The sequence below is a fragment of the Mustela nigripes genome, chromosome 7 (genome assembly GCF_022355385.1).
Source record: "Mustela nigripes isolate SB6536 chromosome 7, MUSNIG.SB6536, whole genome shotgun sequence".
NCBI lineage: Eukaryota > Metazoa > Chordata > Mammalia > Carnivora > Mustelidae > Mustela > Mustela nigripes.
In genome coordinates, this window is record NC_081563.1 from 67,787,140 (window position 1) to 67,809,033 (window position 21,894).

Here is a 21,894-nt window from a genome sequence, read left to right on the forward strand (position 1 = left end):
CCACTAGATAGTGAGATCCACAATATCAGCAATCACATAGAAAATGGATTTTTTAGGAAAAACATTTATATTAAATTTTAAGTGGTTATTTCTAGTATGTAAATCCCTTCATCTCTTTGAACTTGCTTACATCTCTCTCTCTCTCTCTCTCCTGTTTGTGACATATACACAGCCTTGTATGAATGATTTGTTGGATAGAAATTGTGGAGAATAAGGGAAAAAGCTACATTCCATGTTCAGATTAAAGCAGTACTGAAAGAGGAATAATAGAAGCCTCAGGGGAAGATGATCACTTGACAGACCTAGTTTATCAGAAACAAAAGTTTAGAGGTGGGAGTTACTATAAAAACCTAATCTTCCATCTTCCAAAACTGGCAGAACTACTGGGTGAAGCACTGAATTTTTCAGTCTATGGAAGGCAGTTTCAATTAGATTCATCTAGAGATTTTGAGAGGTAGGGAGATCCCAGCCAAGATTTGGTTATAATTTTAATTTATCTACTTACTAAATGTCAACCCACTAGATAAGTGAACTCCTTGAGGACAAGTACTGTCATTCATCTTATGATCTCAAACTTGGCACTCAGGAGGCATTCAACAATGTTTATTAAATTAATGAATATATAATTCACCCTGGCAAATTTGGGATTTGATATATTACCCCTCTTATGAGCCTGTAAATTTCAAAAGAGATTCTGCTTAGTACAAAGAAACATTGCAAAGGGTAGCATTTCGAGCATAAGCTATAGGGTGAGTGTCTTGCTGGCTATTCAAATTATTCATGCAGACAATTCCACTCTCTGCTTATGAGCAAGGCCTTTTCTATTTTTATATATAAAAACTGGGGGTAGGTGGAAAAGAGTGTGTATCCTCTTTGTGCATTGGTTATTATCTCTCTACTGCCTCTATTGTTAATTTCTTCAACCACTGTTAAAAAACACATCTCTACTGTATTTGATTAGAGAGAAGCTGTGGTCTCCTACATTATTCATAGTTTTTCAAAAAGAAGAAACACAAAGAGCTTCAGTTGTGCTGAAAAACTCTTTGCATTTAAATATCAAACAGGCATTTTCTAAATAATAATATAATAATTTTTAATCCTTAAATAAATATAGCTTGGATAGGCATCACCAATGGCAATGTATGTGATATGAGGATTCTAAAAAAGCTCTTAATCATCCACAATTACTCCCTTTTGCTCCAAATGATGTCTAATAATTTAGGGTTAGAAGTTCATTCCTTAAGGGTCTCCAGTTCCAGTAGTATAGCAGCCTGAGCTAATGCAGAAACCCTAGACAGAGATGCTGCATTAAACATAACAAGTGATAACAATAGATGAGCTCACACACAGAAAAGGAAAATCTCTAGATCCAGAAACAAAGAGGAAAGGAAAGCCAGAGCGATAAGTGTGTGAGTTAATTCTGCATCAATTTGGGGGCAGTGTTATTTGATCTTGAAACAGCAAGTGATTTGGGTTTTAGTAACTACTCGCAAAAAGAAGCTGATGCCTCAGACCAAAGGGAGTTGGAAATAAAATATTGAAAACAAACAAACAAACAAAAAAACCAGAATTCTCTAAGGGCTGAATTCCCAGGCCCGTAACTTATATAAGATAGAAATTCAAATTTACACTAGCTGAAAAATGAACATAAATATTGACTGATACTGGGCCTGTGCTATTTCTGTGGATCTGGCGCAAGCAAACAAACAAAATGCTCTGGGTCACACGGGATTTACACAGAAACAGAAAGCCATAGGGAGATAGTATCATAATATAAAAAATTGTAAAACACAACCAAATGAACTGCCATGAACAAAAGTCAACAGACACATAACACCCCTAAAAATCTAAAGTAACAGAAAGGATTATCTAAATATTATTGTCTAGGGGCACATGGGTGGCTCAGTCCCATAGGTGTCTGCCTTTGCTCAGGTCATGATCCTGGGGTCCTGGGATTGAGCCCCATGCTGGGCTCCTGTTTGGTGTGGAGTCTGCTTTTCCCTTTCCCTTTGCCCCTCCCCTCACTTATGCTCTCTCTTTCTCTCTCAAGTATATAAGTAAAATAAAAATAAATATAATTGTCTAAAACAATTAAATAAACACATCTAAAATTATTAACAAAGTCATTGGAACCATAAAGAACAAAAGTCAATGAAAATAGAATAGCAGGTTTGAAAAGGAACAAAATAGAACTTCTAAAATTAAAAAAAAATAATCATTAGAATTAGAAGCTCAATGGACAGGTTAAACAGATCAGATGCAGAGTAGGAAAGAATTCTGTGAATTAGAAATAGGTCTCATAAAGTCATCCAGAATGAGGTAAAGAAATGAATACTTGCAAAATGGAGGTAACAAATACAGAGATAAGAGTGAGAAGCTATAACATTATGTATAATGGGAATTCTACAAAGAGAGAAGACAAACAGAAAAATTATGAACAGATAATAGCCAAAAATTTTGCATGATTGATGAATGATATGAATCTTTTCATTTAAAAATGAAAAGAATCCCCTGCAAGATAAAAAATGCCTACACCTAGTTATGTCATAGTAAAATGGTAAAATGCCTAACAGAAACTGTACAGCAGTAATAATAGAAAAATTTATTGCTTTAGCTGTGATTTCCTCTTTAGTAAAAAATGAATTCCAAATATACTCTAATGAAGTAAATTGGATGCCATGCTGCATAAGAAGGGCTTTGGGACGAAAACTCCAGAACTTAAAAATCATATAGGCAGGGCACCTGGGTGGCTCAGTTGGTTGAACATCTGACTGTTTCAGGTCAAGTCATGATCTCAGGACCGTGAGATTGAGAATCTGCTTGAGATTCTTTCCATCTCCTTCTGCCCCTCCCCTGCTTGAAAGTGTTTCTCTCAATTAAATATAAATAAATAAATAAAAACAAATAAAGTCTCTCTCAAATAAATAAATAAATAATGTCTTTAAAAAAAAAATCATATAGGACCTATGGGGTGCCTAGCTGGATTGTTAGGTAGATCATGTAACTCTTGATCTCGGGGTTTTGAGTTTGAGCTCCATGTTGGGCATAGAGCCTATTTTTAAAAAATCATATAGGAACTAGGGTAAAAGCCTCTTATTTCTCAGGTCCCATGACCCTGGGATCATGACCTGAGCTGAAGGCAGAGGCTTAACCCACTGAGCCACCCAGGCAGCCCTCTGTCATTTTTTCTTACTACTAAGTGGATTATCAAGCAGTGAACCAAAGATGTAAATATTTGATTGGTAATTATCCCCAGCAGTTCCTCTAGCCTGAGGAGAAACCTCTGTCTTCAGAGTATTTTCCATGAAGGGCTATTGCACTTGGCAGGAATGGCGATTTTAGTCAGCCTACTGGAGGGGTCTGATAAGAAGCCAATGTCTCCCTCAGGGTCTGACTGAAAGCATAATGTGTTGTTATCTTTTGGTGGGGTATCCTGAACTCTAAAAGATTAAAAAAAAAAATGCTTGGGAGTTAAGTCTGAGAAGAGAAAATTAACCTCAGGCTTTGGGTTACTAGTTCCAATGATGAGTAGACTAGGCCCCCCAGAGAAACTTAAGGTCTCCCAGCTTTCTCACCTGAAGAGATTTCACTAGTGTTTTCCATTAAGCCTCACACAGAGACGTCATCTTTTTTGTTCCGATAATGCTTTTGACCTTTCCAATTCCCACGTCCATTTGCAGGGGAACTGACATCATTGGAAGGGCCTCTTTGAAATCTTAAATCCAAATATTCCCGTTCTTCCAGATCCCTTGCTCAAGCTAATCCTTTCACATTGCTCTTGTATGTTATCAGGATCTGAGTCCCTTGACCTCTCTATTAGCCCTTTTCTCTCTTCATTTAGACTTCAACCAGTTTTGACAGTAACCATTCTCTTTTAAATATTTTCAACCCAGGGGAGCCTGGGTAGCTCAGTGAGTTAAAGCCTCTGCCTTCGGCTCAGGCCATGATTCCAGGGTCCTGGGATTGAGACCTGCATCGGGCTCTCCGCTCAGCAGGGAGCCTGCTTCCTCGCATCTCTCTCTGCCTGCCTCTCTGCCCACTTGGGACCTCTGTCTGTCAAATAAATAAAACCTTTATAAAAAATATTTTCAACCCAATGATCTCTACTTAGAAAAGAGAATTCAGTGAGATACTGTAGGTAAAGCACTTGCTGAGAGAGGTGCTCAACAGTGGTAGCTAACACCATTACCTTCACGACCACCAACATATATTCTTATTCCTTTCTCAGTGTATTATACCAGACTGCATGGCATATAATCCTGGGCTGCTGAACATTACTGGGTTAAATGTTGCAAATTGCTCACACAGATGACAATAAAATTCATGCTTCCAGACTTAACTGATAAGTAATTGGTTCTCTAATGAGTTTTCTGAATTTTGAGACTACTCTACTCTAATTTGAGACTACTCTAAACCTTCTCCAGTCTCCTCAAATCTCCTTTGCCCCACCTCCTCCCATCATTCTTATGTTCATATTTGACAGAAAAAGAAATTAAGAAAGAGAGAAAGAAAGAATCAGAAAGAACTTCTCCAACCTCTAGTCACCAGATCTGCAAACCTTTCTGCCTTTGTGCTTTCCTCCCCTGCCTTTCTCCTCTGACAATGGAAGCACAGTCTGGTTTTTTGCTTGAGGCCAATTACTCCACATTCTCTCCCACTCTCTGTCATCCTCACCCACGTTATCTTCAACCTTACTCCATTGGCTCCTCCTCATTAATATTTAAAACATATCCCATCTTCCCAATTTCCTTTTTATTCCAGCCACCTCCTTACCTCTTTTTCTTCCCACCCAAACTTTAAAAAAAAAAGAAAAAGATTGTCCGCTTTTACTGACTGTAGTTATTTACTCCTTTTTTCCCCAATGTCATTGTAATCTTCCACTGTAGATCTCCTGAAACTGTTGTTATCTGTTGTATCATAACTCCCATAAATTCTCCTCAGGTCTCATTTTATTTGACTGGTCAACCACTTTTGGCACATTGATTATTTCCTCCATCTGAAACACTCCATCTTTAGGAATGCCCACCTTCCTACAACTCCTACTTCTCTGACTGCTTCTTCTGAGTACTCTTTGTGGTTTCTCTCTGCTCTCTATCCATCCTTGAATATGGTACTCCTGAGAGTTTGGTCAAGGGCCCTATTCTTTTTGTACTTTTAAACTAATTACATAAAGGCCCTTAGACTTAAGTGGCTTTAACGTCTTTGTCCAAAATCTGTGTAAAAACTTCAAAGTTATGAAATCTAAACACTAAAGTCAACCAGTCACAAACAGCCAATTGGCCAATCCAGGGGGGCGCCTGGGTGGCTCAGAGGGTTAAAGCCACTGCCTTCAGCTCAGGTCATGATCCCAAGGTCCTGGGATCAAGCCCCGACTCAGGCTCTCTGGTTGGCAGGGAGCCTGCTTCCTCCTCTCTCTCTCTGTCTTCTTCTCTGCCTACTTGTGATCTCTCTCTCTGTCAAATAAATAAATAAAATCTTAAAAAAAAAAAAAAAAGCTATGGCCAATCCAACAATCTCCTTTCTTTGTCTCCATACCTTCTCTACTTAAGTCTTTCCCTGGCTCCTGTCAGGGATCCTAACTACTTCTGGTTTGGCCCTGCCCAATTCCAATAGACTCTTAAAATTGTTATTAAGTCTCAGTTATCTTTTAACAATAGTCTGTATCAGGGGCACCTGGGTGGCTCAGTGGGTTAAGTCTCTGTCTTTGGTCTTTGGCTCAGGTCATGATCTCAGGGTACTGGGATCAAGCCCTGCATCAGGCTCCCTGCCTAGCAGAGAGCCTGCTTCCCCCACCTCTCTCTGCCTGCCTCTCTGCCTACTTGTGATCTTTCTCTCTCTGTCAAATAAATTAAAAAAAAAAAAAAAAGACAATAGCCTGTATCGTCCTGATCCATATATCAAAGTACTTTTCCATCCTTTAGGGATTCAGCCTCCAAATCTGTTTCTGCTATCTCCAAGAAGGACTACATTATCTATCCAGCTTCTCAAACCAGAAATCTGAACTCATCCTATTTCTTCCCATTGTCTTACTCTTCATGTTCAATCAGCTACCAAGTCCAGGCCATTCTTCCTACTGCAATAGTTCTCAAATTATTTCAACTATCATCCATGCCACCAGTATGTCACAGCTTCTTAAAGGGTCCTCCAGTTTTCAACTCGAGTCTGTTTTAATTTACTCTCTTAAAGTCTGAGTGATTCTTTGAAAATGTAAATTGTATCATGCCGTTCCTATGCCTAAAATGTTTTTAGGTTTTTGTTGCTTTTAGGTTTGAAGTTCTGAAAACGCCCTAGTATTCCTTTCTAGGTTTCAATCCTGTGCTCCTCTTCCAAGCAATATGCAGCCATTCAGAACTTTGAATTCCCAGAGTTCATGCTTGCAGCCTCTAGGATTTTCCTTCAGCTAAACTATACCTTTGCACTCAAAGCCTTTAACCTCAACTTTATGTATCCTGTCTAGGAAGCTACTTGACACCCCTCCAGTTTGAAATAACCCTTTAGGTGTTCCCAAGGCATCCTGTAGTTATCCAGCAATTAAGACTATTGTCTTTTAACTGCTTATTCCCTGGACTAAAGCTCCAGTTGACTGCAAAACCCTGGAGGGCAGAAACCACTTGCTCTTCTCATCTCAAGGGCCTAAAAGGAGCGTCTGACACACAGAATAGTAGTTCACTTAGTATTTGTTAAATGAGTAACTATTCACTTTTTTGGGATGAGGGTGGCCCGAAGAATACCAGAAAGTGGGAGGGCTTAAAGGTGACTGAGCAAACAAATCTCTAAGTATCAAGTGATACGGACACAGAGTACCTAAGTTTTTCCACACACTCGGGGTTGGGACTAGGCCCACTGCCTTGTCGGAAGGCACGGCGACTACCGGCAGCCGCACCGAGCGCGCGACCCCAAGCGGGAAAGGACAATAGCTTGGAATTCCGCCTCGTGTTTCCGGTGGGGCAGCCTCGCGCTCCGCGGGTGAGGCCCGGGGGTGGGGGCTCCGAGCCGGCCCCACCGCGAAGGAGGCGCGGCCCGCTGGGCTCCCACGGCCGCTACCACCGCCGCCGCCACAGCCGCCACCACCGCCGCCACCACCTCCTCCGACGCCGTCGCTCCGCCCCGCCCCGCCCCGGAAGTGACTTGAGGCCCGTCCGGAACCTGCGGGCCCGGCTGCTGCAGCGTCACCAGCCGAGCCGGTGCGGGGCGGGCGGAGCGGCCGCTGCCGCCGCCAACGAACCGGGATCGCGCGGGGGCCAGCAGCGCGCCGGCCAGGGGAGGGGGCCCAGCGGTCGGGCCGACGGCGACGGGCCGCCTGCGGGCGCGGGGCGACGACGACGCGGAGGAGGCGGAGCCCGGAGAGGGGTGGGGGCCGGGGAGGGTTAGGGTGGGCGGGGGTGGGGGGGGGTGTCCCTAGGCTCATGGAGCCGGCCGAACGGGCGGAAGGCAGGGATCCCCCGGAGCCCGGTGGGCGTCCCGGCCCGGACCCGCGGGGCTTCGTCCCTCAGAAGGAGATCGTCTACAACAAGCTGCTGCCCTATGCCGAGCGGCTGGACGCCGAGTCAGACTTGCAGCTGGCCCAGATCAAAAGCAACCTGGGCCGGGCCGTGCAGCTCCAAGAGCTGTGGCCCGGGGGCCTTTTCTGGACCAGGAAACTCTCCACGTAAGTCTGTGCGGGCCTGTAGGGTGGGCGGGAGTGGGTGGGGAGCGTCCAGGGTGGGGGGGAGGTGGCTCTTTGTCCGTACCGGACCGCTGGACTCAACTCTGCCCCGACTCTAGCCAGTGGTCTGGGAGCATTAGTCTGAGAATCGCGACAAGAAGCTTGGGAAGCACTCAAGTGCCCTCCCTGCCACTTTCCTGCCGGACCTCCTCGGTCCTTACGAGCCCTCTGCGTCCTCCCCAGCTGCCTTTCCCCCAAGGATTCGGGTTGTTGTCTTCCGACCTGCGGGGCCCTGGGGAGCCGGAGGGCACCGGGCTCCCAGGGAAAGAGGTGAGCGGTCCCCCAAAGGTCCTCCTCGGACCTTTAAAGACTCATGGGGGAGGAGAGACAGGATTCATCTATGGGGGAGCAACTATTGACTTCTCCTGGTGCTTGCTCCGGCTTTTCCTCTACGGTCTCCGCCTCTTCGTATCCCTCAATTCATGTCTCATAACTTTCTGAATGGGTAGGAGGCCGTAGGAAACTTGTAGATTTTGCTTTTTTGGGCCTGCTCAGTCTGTGGCTTTTATTGAAATTGGTTTAAAATCAGCCCTTACCACATTCTCGGGCTGTATACGAGGCGTTAATGTTGAGAATGTTGAGTCTTGGAACGTCCGGGAAGTGTGTTTCTCTAGTTGTGACATTTCCTTTGGAAATGTGCAACCCTAAGGAAAATAGAGAGGAGAGCTGTCAGATTGTCTAGGGCATTATGAGTACCTGGCTTGTGTTATATTCTCAGATGAATATAGATGACCTAAATCAGTTTCAGTTGTTTTATTATTCTTTTATTAGTTACTGTTTTTTTGCACAAACACCTGGCAAACTTTAGTGCCACTGAAAGTAAGGGGGAAAGAAGTAAAAATACAGTCTGGGAGGAAAGGTTAGAGACTATATATATCCATTTATGTCCAAATAACCAGCAAGATGGGCATCTTCACTGTGTCAGAAGTACTTTTTAAGAAAGTTGTGCTTATCTTGTTTGGTTAACTGTACACAAAATCTGGTAACATTGTATGTTCATGCATGTGGGTATGGATGGATAATAAACACACAAGACATAAGTTACCTCTCCAGTGTTTACCCAAATCTGCTGAGTTAACTGGGTGATGACTCAGGGTTTTGTAATGCAATAGTCTTCTCAACATTTCCTCACAAGATGATTCTTATCTGCCAGTTATTAGGGAGCCTCTGACAAATTTCTCATCTCCTCTTGACGGTGGTGGTGGGGGTAGTAATACCTTTTTAATGAAGACAAAACTAAAACACTTAATTTACCCTTTTCACAGAGTGACATAAAATGTGAAGGTTAACAGCTCTTCCCTGATTAGAGAATGGAGAAGTTTGTGTATTTAGGATTAATAGGAGACTTTGGGTAAAAAAAGAAATGCAACCGGGGGAAGAACCACTTTCAGTCAAAACAGAGAAATTTTTTTTTTTTTTTTTAAAGATTTTATTTATTTATTTGACAGAGAGAAATTACAAGTACACTGAGAGGCAGGCAGAGAGAGAGAGAGAAGGAAGCAGGCTCCCTGCTGAGCAGAGAGCCCGACACGGGACTAGATCCCAGGACCCCGAGATCATGACCTGAGCCGAAGGCAGCGGCTTAACCCACTGAGCCACCCAGGCGCCCCAGAGAAATGTTTTTTAATTGATTAACATCAAATGATATTTCAAGTGAACCTCCTATGTGTTTGTGTTACTTAGGCACAATAAAAATAAAGTTATTTTGTTAGTTCCAGTAATTCCTGCATTTTGATCACTCTTGTTAGATTTACCAGAGAATAACCACTTTAGAGGACACAGCTTTTAAGATTTTATTTTTTATTTGACAGAGAGAGAGAGATCACAAGCAGGCAGAGAGGCAGGCAGAGAGAAGGGGGACAGGCCCCCTACTGAGCAGAGAGCCTGATGTGATGCGGGGCTTGAGCCCAGGACCCCGAGATCATGACCCTAGCCTGACCCTAGCCGAAGGCAGAGGCTTAACCCACTGAGCCATCCAGGCGCCCTAGGACACAGCTTTTAAATGCACAGTGTAGAAGTATACCAATGTGTGAATGCATCTGCTTTGGGTTTCTGAATCTGGAATCTACACAGATTTAAGCATTGTTTTCTGACATATTACTAAGCTTGGCAAATTAGCACCTAGAGTTGTATTATTTTTGGCTTGTTAAGTATAAGTAGCTTTTACCTAGAAATGGCTAAAAATACAGTGGAGACAGTCCTTGGTGTTTAGGCTAGATTGCAGTTAATAAGTCTTATTAGCCTGTGAACCCCGAACCATTCAGTGCTGTCAGAGGTTTATTTTGGAACAGAGGTTAAATGCTGCAAACTGATTCTCAGGATTGCACTATGAGACATTTTGAACTTGGTGGGACATGTTGTGATCTTGGTTGTATTTTTTTTTTTCCTAAGTCATGTTAAGGTGACCTGTTTATAGTTGCACTTGTTTTTTAATGAGCCTTGTGTGTTGCACAAGTTTACATCTAAATGATGCCAGCTGTCAATTACCTGAGTAGTGATCATATTTAGCACTTTGTAGAGGAATGGAAAGTAGTAATGAAAATAAAATCTAACTTTTACCAGTAGCTCTGTGATTGTGGGAAGGTTCCTTTAATTGTGTGTTTCGGTATTCTTGTGAAAGAAATGAGGGGGTTGGACTAAGTAATTCCTGAGAAACATTCCTGGTCTGGTATTTTGTGACTTTATTTTTTATCCTGTAGAGCCTCAAATAGGCCAGTGTGTATCTTTCTGCAAGGACTATTTGAGCAGCTTGTAAAGTACTGGAAGTAGTTGTATATATAGATCAAGCCCATTCCTAAAGAAGACCAGAGTGTAAATGCTGTTCAGAGGCACTGGGACTGGATCCGGACCAGAAGTGTACACTCCTAATCTGGGCATCACAGGTCTGTGTCGGGTAGAGTTCTGGTTTGGGGATACTCAGGCTCCAGCTCCCTTTTTTTTAATTTTTTACCTCACTTAGGTACTAACCATCATTCTGTTTTGATCCATTTCCGAGACAATGGGTCTGTGTAACATCTCTGTGAAGAAAGGTTATTTCTGCATGCTTTAAAAATTGTCCCTGTGGTAAAATAAAAGCTCTCTTGTATGGACAAGCTAAAGTATTAGAGACATAATGTGAGGTAATATCAGAGGGAATGTTTTTAAGAAGCAGGGAAACAAATTGGGAGAAGAGAGGCACAAACCTAATGGTCTTTGGGAAACAGCAGTAAACACAGTTTTCTGGACTCGAAGTGAAAGATGTTGATGGATAACTGGTATAGTCCATGTAGAGAATGACGGAGTCGAAGAAGGATAATCCTGAAACTTGCTTTTTTTCCCCCTTGTCTCTCTGGACCTTTCATGTGAGGTAGTGAGGTCTAGTTTAAAGACATCAGTTATCTATACCTGGCTTTGCTGTGAACATTCTTACCATCTTGGTCTTGTTTAACCTCTCTCAGCTTTAGGGTCCTCTTTTGGAAAGTGGGAGGAGTGTAGACTTTTTGTGGTTTTTCAAACTTAAAACTTATCCATGAACTGTTCTATAAAAGCAAAATCTTAAACCTGGTATTGGGCTCCTTGGACAGGATAAAGTTGTACTGATTTTTTTTTCTTTCTTTTTAACAGTTTAGTGATCACATAACCCCCTAAAGCCTGCTCAGGGCTCTGAAACATACTGCTTGAAAAATCATTGAGTTAGTCCCAAAGGGCCTTTCTAGCTTTCTGTTCCTTTAAAATGATCTGGAGGAGGGAAAACAAGTGAATAGCCTACTATTTCCTACAAGTTTACCCCATCCATAATGCTTTCTTTTTTTTAAGCAGAATTTTGATTTTAGTGAAGGATGTGCACTTGGTGTATTATGAAACAAATTTAAATGTCTTACTTGTCTTAATGATGAAATGTTATATTCTGTGCTGTTTTATTACAATGAAATGACTCTATTATACTGACAAATCATTTCATTTGCTAATTAAACTGTAACTTCCTTGTTTAATTATTATTAAGAACATGATTAGCCTTCCTGGATAGGAATTGGATTATCCCAGTTGAAACCGCATAATGTTTTTAATTAGATTACATAACCACCGGAAACTTAAGTTTAGTCAAGATATGAATTATCAAATACACTGAACTTCTTTTGTGGAAAGTAATAATCTGACCACAAGAGCACCCAAATTTGTATCATCTCTGTGTTGGGGGAGAAAGTAGAAAATGCTAACCACCGAATCTCAGCTATTAACATGATGTACTTATTTGGATATCTAATGTTTAAGTATTGAAATTGTGAAGTACACGATAAATAGAAGTGCTTTTTACTTGTAAAAAGTCTTGAAATCTTGACAGATTACCACATTAATCAGTGAGAACCAGTTAGGGAAAATAGTGGAAAAGTTTGCCCTTTGTTATTATATGACCCCAATCAAAACAGGAACTAGAATTTCTTTGTTGAATTAATTTGAAAGCTGGTTTTCCATAGAAAAAGCAAAGTAAGTTAATTAAATTATTTGGGGGGACATGAATTTTTCTGACAGAGTTGTATAAGAGCACAATAAAATGTCCTTCACGTTTCTTTCTTTCTTTTTTTTTTTTTTTTTTTTAAAGATTTTACTTATTTATTTGACAGAGATCACAAGTAGGCAGAGAGGCAGGCAGAGAGAGAGGGCGGATGCAGGCTCCCTGCTGAGCAGAGAGCCTGATGCGGGGCTTGACTCCAGGACCCTGAGATCACGACCTGAGCCGAAGGCAGAGGCTCTAACCCACTGAGCCATCCAGGCACCCCTCTTTTTTTTTTTTCTCTTTAAATTAACTAACTTTAGTTTTTAGAGCAGCTTTAGGTTCAGAGCAAAATTGAGCAGATAATACAGATATCCCCTTTACCTACATATGTACACATTGAATTTTTCATAGCCATCTCAAACTTAGATATTTTATGTATGTATATTTGAGGCCCTTCCCATTTTTCAAACACCTTTTTAGTTTCTTTCTTGTCTTACTTTCATTCTTTCTTTTTTTCTTTTTCAAGTAGGTGCCATGCCTGATTTGGGGCTTGAACTCATGACTTAGATTAAGAGTCATATCCTCCCATTGACAGCAAGTCAGACTTCCCTCAAGAAGCTTTCTTAATCATTCTTTTAAAGCACCTTGTCAATTTCTTCTCACTGTAACTAGTGAGGATGTTTTTGGAGAATTTCGTTTGTCAATATATATGATTTGAATAGTTTTTGAATACTTTTAAAATTTATTTTGCTTTAAACGTTTTTTTATCGTGGAACATAGCAAACATGTACAAGGGAAGACAATAGTCTAGTGAACTCCAGGTACCCATAATCTGTCTTCAATTATCAACTCATGGCCAGTCATGTTCCTTCCACTTTCATGCACCCCACCCTCCCTGCATTGTGTTTGAAGCATATTACTCCATTCATAAGTGCTTCCAGTATGTATCCGCAAAGGAAAAGGAATTAAACCAAAAAAGTCAATACTGATGCCATTCTCAAACTTAGGAAAATGAACAATAATCCAACATCACTTTGATCAATCTCATGAAATTCTACTTACAGAATTTGTGGTTTTAATTCTGAGTTTCCATTTGCATTGTTTTGTCTAAGGTTTACTGCAGACAGACTCCATGGACAATGATTTATAATACAGCTTATTAATGAACATTTGTGTATTTTGGCATCTTTCTTCTCCCCCTCTTAACTGCGGAGACATAGAATCCGTCCTGGGGCAACTAGGACTTCCTTGAATTCTCCATTTTAAAAACAAAGATACTGAGGTCCTTATAAGGTTAATACATAGTTGGATGCAAAGGAGTAGCGGCAGGAGTCTTGAACAAATATTTTCTGAGTGCTTTGTTGGGGGCAGGCACTGGTTTGGGCTCTTTGGATATGTTAGTGAAAGATGTCTGCCCTTTTGGGAAATTCCAGTGCTTTTCTCTAAGCACAAATTTTTGTTCTTTAAGGACAGCCTTGGCAAGTCGTAGCTCCATCAAGAAACTTGAGGAAAGAAAATATGAATTCTAAGTGCATTACTTAAAAAAATTCTTTTTCTGACCAGTATGTTTTAATGCCCTAAATGGAGGCACTGAGAAGGGCAGTTAGGGGAAAAAATTAGTGAAACAGTACCATTTCTTGTTCAGAAATGTGAATGTATCATTTAAAAACAATTTTCCAAGTGGTCTTGCTCCAGTAAATTGTCTTTGAAGTACATGTTCTTGACTGAAGTAAAATGGAGGCAGTTTCTTGTGTTTTTAAGGGATGCTTATTTATTTAGTAGTAAATACGGGTACAACTTCTTCACCCATTTTCTCATTTTGAAACCTGGGTGTTTACTTTTCTGTTAAATGAAACATTTCTAGTGAATCTTCTCTCACTGCTCTCCTTTTCTCCTTTTTTTTTTTTTTAAATTTTCAATTTTTTATAAACATACATTTTTATCCCCAGGGGTACAGGTCTGTGAATCGCCAGGTTTACACACTTCACAGCACTCACCAAAGCACATACCCTACTTTTTCTCCTTCTTTTTTTTTAAAAGATTTTATTTATTTATTTATTTATTTATTTGACAGACAGAGATCACAAGCAGGCAGAGAGGCAGGCAGAGAGAGAGGAGGAAGCAGGCTCCCCGCCGAGCAGAGAGCCCGATGCCCGGACTCCATCCCAGGACCCCGGGATCATGACCCGAGCAGAAGGCAGAGGCTTTAACCCACTGAGCCACTCAGGCACCCCACTTTTTCTCCTTTTTAATACAAAATCCAAAGCTGTGTTTTTTTCCAACCTGTGTAGAAAATTAGATCAAAATCTCATACAGTGTGAATGGCAAGCTGAGAACAGGGTAATAAAAGCAACAACAAGCAAACACCATTAATAAGCAAACCGTTAATATTCATTGACACAGCCACTGGAATGTTAAAAGCAGCACATACTATAAATATTCCCATTTGGAATCTTGAGGTTGGCTACTTCCATATTCGGCCTACACTCAGCATTTCTTCCCTTTTAGTGCACTCTCTTGATCCCTTGTTAGTGCTTTTGTAGTCTTTGTGTATTATCTTCCCTCTACTGTGAGCCTTCTTGAGGTCAGTGTCCTCTATGTTTACTTCCTTTTCTCCTCTCCCAGCATTTACTGCAGTGGTACAGCAGTGTGTATACATTCCTTTGTACTCAATGATATTGTAATTAATTTTTTTGTTCTTTGTAAACCAAAGCGTTATGGAATTCTAAGAAATTACTACGTACACAGTCAAAATGGAGAAAAGAACTATGGGATGAGATCTAGTTTAATATGGGATTCAAAAGAAACTTAAACATTTAGTAAAAGAAATGGAGGGAAGGAGCACTTTGGTTAAAGAGGAGAATGGTATGTTTCATAATCAAAAGTGGGAGTCTGGGGGAGTGGGTTTAGCAAAGTTAATTAGAGAAGAAAGCAGATTATATTGGTTGCATTGATGAGTTTGATACTTTATTTAAAAATAAATCTGTAGTAATTGTTATGTTTAAATATTTAATGCTAAATAATTTAGAGTGTAGTTAATACAGTTTTTGAATAGGTGAACCATACAGTTTTGGTAGTGATCATCACCTTTTTATGCTAGTTTTTTTTTTCACCCCCAAAATAATTAGATCCTAAATTTTAGAGTCTAAAAATAAAGAGGTGCCTGGCTGGTTCCATTAGAAGAACCTGCAATTAATTCTTGATCTCAGGGTTATGAGTTGGAGTCCTACATTAGGTGTAGAGATTACTTAAAAAGAAAAAAAAGCTTAAAAAAAATTCAAAATCTGGTAAATATTTTTCCCTTCCCATGAAAAAAAAGTAACACTATTGCATCTGTGAAATGGGTTTGAGAATAGTATTGTAGTTCAAATAAATTGGAAACTGCTTAAGAATTATTAAAAATGCTTTCTAATCTCCTAATGGTGGGTACTCTAAAAGAAATGTGTTAGTAATCTTTGGGCTCTCAAATATGAGTATTTCATCTTGTTTTCTGACATACTTCTTTTTTAAACCAAAGATGAAATAGAAGCTTTTAGAGTAAGAAACTTTATGAATGCAATCTTTTGCATTAGAGTGTTTATATTTTGGGCAGATTCCTAAAGAGTTTATTTATGAAGGAAGGTGGGTTACTTCCAGACATCTCAGTAAGTAAAATATTGTCAAATTTCTGTCAACATATACCAAACAGAGGTTTCTATTTTGTGTATGGCAGGAAAACAGTTATCATTTAACAAATTCTGGAATGATTTAAAATGTGGTTTTTTAAAAAAAGATTTTATTTATTTATTTGACAGAGAGAGGGATCACAAGTAGGCAGAGAGGCAGGCAGAGAGAGGGGGAAGTAGGCTCCTCGCTGAGCAGAGAGCCCAATGCGGGGCTTGATCCCAGCACCCTGAGATCATGACCTGAGCTGAATGCAGAGGTTTAACCCACCTAGCCACCCAGGCTCCCCTAAAATGTGATTTTTTAAAAATCATAATTAAATGGGCAAGTATCTTAAAACTTTTCATTTTGTGGGGCTTTTTTTTTTTGTAGTTTGTATGGTCTCACTATTTTTCATCTGTATGTTCATTCATTAGTGCTTAATAGAGAATTTTTCAATTGTGGGTTATGACCAAAGGATTGTGAAATCATTTTAGTTTTTTCTTTTGAGGGGTTTGTTTGTTAGTAAACTAAATTAGAATTATTAGAGTAAACTTAGAAGTAATAAGGGTGAATGTTTATGACCTTAATTTCAGGTTTTTATATGAGCTTTTTTTTTTTCCAGTTTTATACATGTTTATGTATGTACTGGGTTATATATTTATAACAGTGGATTGTGACTCCCAAAATATGAAAGCTACTGATTTTACAGGTTTCTGTAATTCAGATCATCGGGTCAACACCTACACCTTGAGGCACAAAGATAAAAGGGATAAAAATGAAAAGTTGCAGCAGTTTAAAAAATTAGTCAACTGGGTGATCTTATACGAGAGCATTAGTTAATAGATTATTGAATGAGTGGCATAGATACGACCTACCATATGTTGAGGCCTCAGAGTGTGCCAGCACTATGCTAATGACTTTATATTCATTATTTCACTTAATTTTCACAAACAACCCTATGAATTGTAGGTATGTTTGTTATCCCAGTTTTACCCTTGAGGAAATGAAACTTAGTGAGGTAATGTATTAGCTGATTTGTCTGATGACCACAGGGGACCATGTGTCCCAGAGGAAGCAAACTCCCAGGCTGTATAGCCTAAGAAGGCTACCTGGGGAAGAACTGCACCTGAGTCTTGAGGTGGAATTTGGTTAGGTAAGCAGGAAATTTGAGAAAGCCATTTAAACATGGGGGAAGAGAGATATGAACAAGTTGACCCCGTAACTGTTAAAGTAGGTGCTTGGAGCATTATACTGAAAGACTTAAGTTATCTGTGTCCTTCTAGGCTTTATGCTCCAGGACCATTTGTTACTTTCCATTCCCTTTTGCTATGTCTGGCTCTTAACTGGCATTCAGTAAAGCATTTCAAGAGGTGAATGCTCCTTGTCCATGACTCCAGAGAGAAGCAACTGGGAAAAGAAGAGAGGAATCATTATTAGATATTAATAGGGAATGCCTGTTCTACTCCAGAAATTGTCATGTCAGTTTTAATAAGTCATAAAGAATATAACTCTGAAATATAATATGCTGAAGCTCTGATGAGAATGTTTAGCCTGTGGTATAGAAAGGATAAAGAGAAGAGTGTGTACCTCAGACCTCCTTGTCTATTTAGAGCCTTCCATCAGAAATACTATACTTGGTAAAGATAATAGACCTGTTTTATAGTGTGTTTTGGAAACCTGCTCAATATTTTAAGGCCAGTTTGCTTAATTTGGTAAAATATTTATTGTTAGTTTAAAGGATTTTTTTTTCTTTTAAAGATAGAACTAGTTCTCGTGAGCTCTTTTTAATTATAAAAGCCAGTATATTTCTCAAGATATACATTTGGTCAACCAAAAAAATGTTTCTCAGAACGCCCACCTTGTTTCAGTCTTTGGTTAGAGTTGAGGGTTTACATGTGTATATAGGCATGTCCCTGTCATCCTTACCTGTCAGTCATCTGAAGAAATACAATAATGTATACATGTATAACTCCAGTAAGAAATAGAATGTGGAAAACACTCAGTTTGGTATAAGCTATTAAAGGACAGAGAGGACAGAGATAGCAATTTTGGTTGGGAATGAAGGAAGACTCTGCGAAAGAGGAGAACTTAAGGATAGCTAGGCTTCTAAGGATATGAACAACTAATTCACAAGAAAATATATAGTAAGCAAATATCTTAAGGTACATTTACACTCATAACTAAAGAAATACTATTTGAAGCAGATTATATTTTATTTTTAATGATTTAAATCGATTTTAAACCATATCTGTTCTCCAGTCAGTCTGTAAAGGTGCAGTGGTTCTCGAATGTAGTGAAATGTCCGGGAAGCATACAAACAGGTCCTTGGGGCTCCACTGTAGATCAGTTAAATCAGAATGTCTTTCTTGTATATTAGTCAGTTACTCACCACCATAACCTTGTGAGGAAACCTAGGCTTTACAAATAGATTAAATGACTTGCCCAAGGGACTGGCCTAGAGCACTTTGAATTCTCTGCAAATTTGTAGAATCTTGCTGCTCCTGCTGGCTTGGCTGTTGTGTTGAAATCAATAAATATTCTGGCTATTCAGAGTTGATTATGATGTTGGGAGTTGCAAAGTATTCTAGAGCATAGCAACATAAGATATTCTCCACTTTAGATAATTCCTAATTTGCCTTTCTTCCATATCAGCAGACACTTAGAATTGATATCCTTTTTTGTTTTTTGTTTTGTTTGTTTTGTGATGGTGTATTCCTTTTCTTGATCCTCAGCTTGACCTCTTTGGAAGTGAAATGAAAGAGTAAGGAACATTCTCTTGATTGTGTCTTTTTGTCACAGAATGCTGTTTTGCTCTTCCTCTGCCTAGACCTGTCTCCTGTGCCTGTTCCTGCCTCTTTCCTCAAATGGCTCAGATTTTCTTGACCCTCGGTTGCTTATTCAGAGTGATGATGGCTTTCTAATCTTTCAAGATTCAGTTCAGTGGACAACTCATCTATGATGAAACATTGGTTAAAAAAAAAAATCACAAAACTCTACTTCATTTGTCTCCCTTATTTCTGTATATTTCGTTTTCCAGTACATATTTCGTCACATCTAGAAAGGCATTTTGAATACGTGGGTTATTGAGTGAAAAGAGAAAGGGGGATTTATGAGAAAAGCCTACATTTTATCTGTTCATTCACTCTTCCTAGTAATGAGAAGCTGTATCTGCATTTTTAGTATTATGTGTTACGATGCAGGAGTTAGTCCCGTAATCAAGTCAAGATAATTAATTCCTGATCTTCTGGCTTTCTCCGCACATTTTGGCTTTCTAAATTTTTTCATTGGTGATATCTTAGGAACAGAAGGAAAAGACATTAAAGTGTGGAGGAAGTTTTGTTTTGTTTTGTTTTGTTCTGGTTAGAGGGAAGAGGTTTTTTAGGAATCTCATTGACAAGTATTTTAAAGCAAATAAAATGACCATGACCATTGTCAGGTATGAAGACATAGTTTTAAAAATTCTTATGTCTCACCATTTATTCAGATACTTTACATTTTAGTACAGTTTTATTGTTTTAAAATGTAATTTCTATACATTTCTCTTAGAGAAGTTTCCTTTTTTAAAAGATTTTATCTGAGAGAGAGAGAAAATGAGCAGGGAGGGGGAGGGCTAAAGAAGAGGGACAGGGAGAAGCAAAGTCCCTGCTGAGCAGGCGCCGTTTCAGAGAAATTTCTAATTAATCTTTTTGTTGATATTATGAATGGCAATTTACCTCCATTCACCACTATTTTTTACCTGGTTACTGTAAGGTAGGCTGCCGATTTCAAGAAACATAGTCTATGGCTTTTCTTATTCAGTCTAAAAGCGGGATTTTTTGTTGCTGATTTTAGATGTTTTAGGGAAAATCATAGCATTGATGACAACATCGTTTTACCCTTCCTGAAACAGTTACCCCTATTTGTGTTTCCTAGTTTGCTCTTTAATCCCTAGATTCAGAATAATGCTAAGTAATAACAGTAAGAATAGTCATTATTGTCTTGAATCTGGTTTTAAAGGTTGTGCCTTTAAAGGTGTTTGGTTTTAAAGGAAGTGCTTCTTAGAGGGGGAATGCCCTAAAACAGATCTTGGCTATTGAATTTTTAAGACTATGTGTTTTTAAATAATTTGGTTACTTTTTGTTATACTGTGTTAATATTTTTTAATTTATATTTTATTATAATTAGACCTTTTGGCCAGAATAATGTCCGTATTAGAATAAAGTGAGTTTGTGACCTGTTTTCTAGATATTCCATAGAAGATTAAAAAGAGGGCACAGCTTCTGTAATCTCAGTTTTTGTTTTAAAGTCAGCTTTATTAATTATATAATTTTAATTACTTTTAGTTGAAGTCTGATTGAAATGTTAGAGACATACAGTCATTGATTTTGTTGCTGCTATTCAGCATATAAAATTTCATTTTCTTTTTTTTTTTAAGATTTTATTTATTTATTTGACAGAGATCACAAGCAGGCAGAGAGGCAGGCACAGAGAGAGAGAGAGAGGAGGAAACAGGCCCCCCGCTGAGCAGAGAGCCCAATGTGGGGCTCGATCCCAGAACCCTGGAATCATGACCTGAGCCGAAGGCAGAGGCTTTAACCCACTGAGCCACCAGGCACCCCTAAAATTTCATTTTCTTTATCAAGACTAGTTATCATGTATATGGTATACATGATATACATGTATGGTGATGTTAATAGCCATTGTACATTCTTTAGAGATTGCAAAATGGTTCTTTGCTTATTAGCTGAAGTTCTCTAAAAAACTTTTATACCCGAACTACTGTTTACCCTGAGGTACAATTCCTGTAGAAACCAGGATAAATGTTTCATTGGTTCTCTTTATTTACCAGTTTTTTTTTTTTTTTTTAAGATTTATTAATTTTAGAGTGAGATGGGGAGGAGAGCACGTTCCCATGCAAGCAGGGGTAGGAGAGAAGGAGAGAATCTCAAGCAGACTCCCAGCAGATTCCCAGCTGAGCATGGGCTCCTTGGAGGGAGTGCTTAATCTAACCGCCGAGATCACAACCTGAGCTGAAATCCAGAGTCCAAGGCTTAACAGATTGAGCCACCCAGGCACCCTGTTTACCAGTTTTTAAGATAATGATTTGGTTCGATACCATTCTTCAAGGGCATAACCTGTGGGGTTTTCTTTTGTTTGTATTTAATATTTTTTAGTTTCATTATGAACTCAATGGATTTAAACATACATTGCAGTCAGTTACCATGGTTCATGCTCTGATGTCATTTTTGGTTAGTGAGAACCATACAACTTGAATTCTGTGCTGTTTTAAGCAGGACTTTAGTAATTTTGATAAGGGCTGTTTTTATTAAGGGAAACGTAGAAATGCGGAAATATTCATTACCTGATCTTAAACATTGTATTTTATAACAAAAATTTGATATGAAATGTTTTTACATGTTAATTCTAATTACAAAAATAATGCCTTCTTACTTTAGAAAGTTAGAACAAACAAAGTTATAGAGGAGAACATGAAAATCACTCTGTTTTACCACATAGAGGTAATGTGTTATGGTGTTTATTTTATCTTTTAATCTTAATGTATGATTATGTATTTTTCTCTGGTTATATTCATATATGTTTTGTATCCTGCTTTTTAAAAAAAATATTTTTGGGGGGGGCACCAGGATGGCTTAGTTGGTTAAGCGCCTGCCTTCAGCTCAGGTCATGATCCCAGAGTCCTAGGATTAAAACCCACATTGCTCTCCTTCCATGTTCTCTCTCTTAAGTAAATAAATAAATCTTTAAAAACAAGAAAGATTTTATTTATTTGAGAGAGAGAATGTGAGCAGGGCAGAGGGAAAGGGAAAAACAGGCTCCTTGCTCTCGGTGTTTGGTCCCAGGACCCCCAGATCATGACCTGACACAAAGGCAGATGCTGAACCTGCTGAGCCACCCAGGTGCCCCTTGTATCCTGCTTTTTTTCTTTATATGACATTTCATTTCATATCCACTAAAGTTCTTTAAAACCATAATTTTAAATGACTACATATTATCTAATGGCATAAACTAGAATTTAACAAACTATTCTCTTACGTCAGCTTCCTTTTCTTTTCCCCCAGGAGAATTTTAC

The 21,894-nt window shown here is 39.2% G+C and overlaps 1 protein-coding gene across 1 annotated transcript in view; it reads left to right on the forward strand.

Annotated features, from left to right (window-relative positions):
- The first annotated feature begins 7,385 nt into the window (after window positions 1–7,385).
- The window catches only part of PSME4 (proteasome activator subunit 4), a 113,006-nt gene continuing 98,497 nt past the window's right edge, over window positions 7,386–21,894 (forward strand). Inside the window, exon 1 of the mRNA XM_059406076.1 lies at window positions 7,386–7,648. Within this exon, the coding sequence (XP_059262059.1) occupies window positions 7,407–7,648 (242 nt within the window). The 5' untranslated portion in view covers window positions 7,386–7,406. The remainder of the gene's footprint in view (window positions 7,649–21,894) is intronic.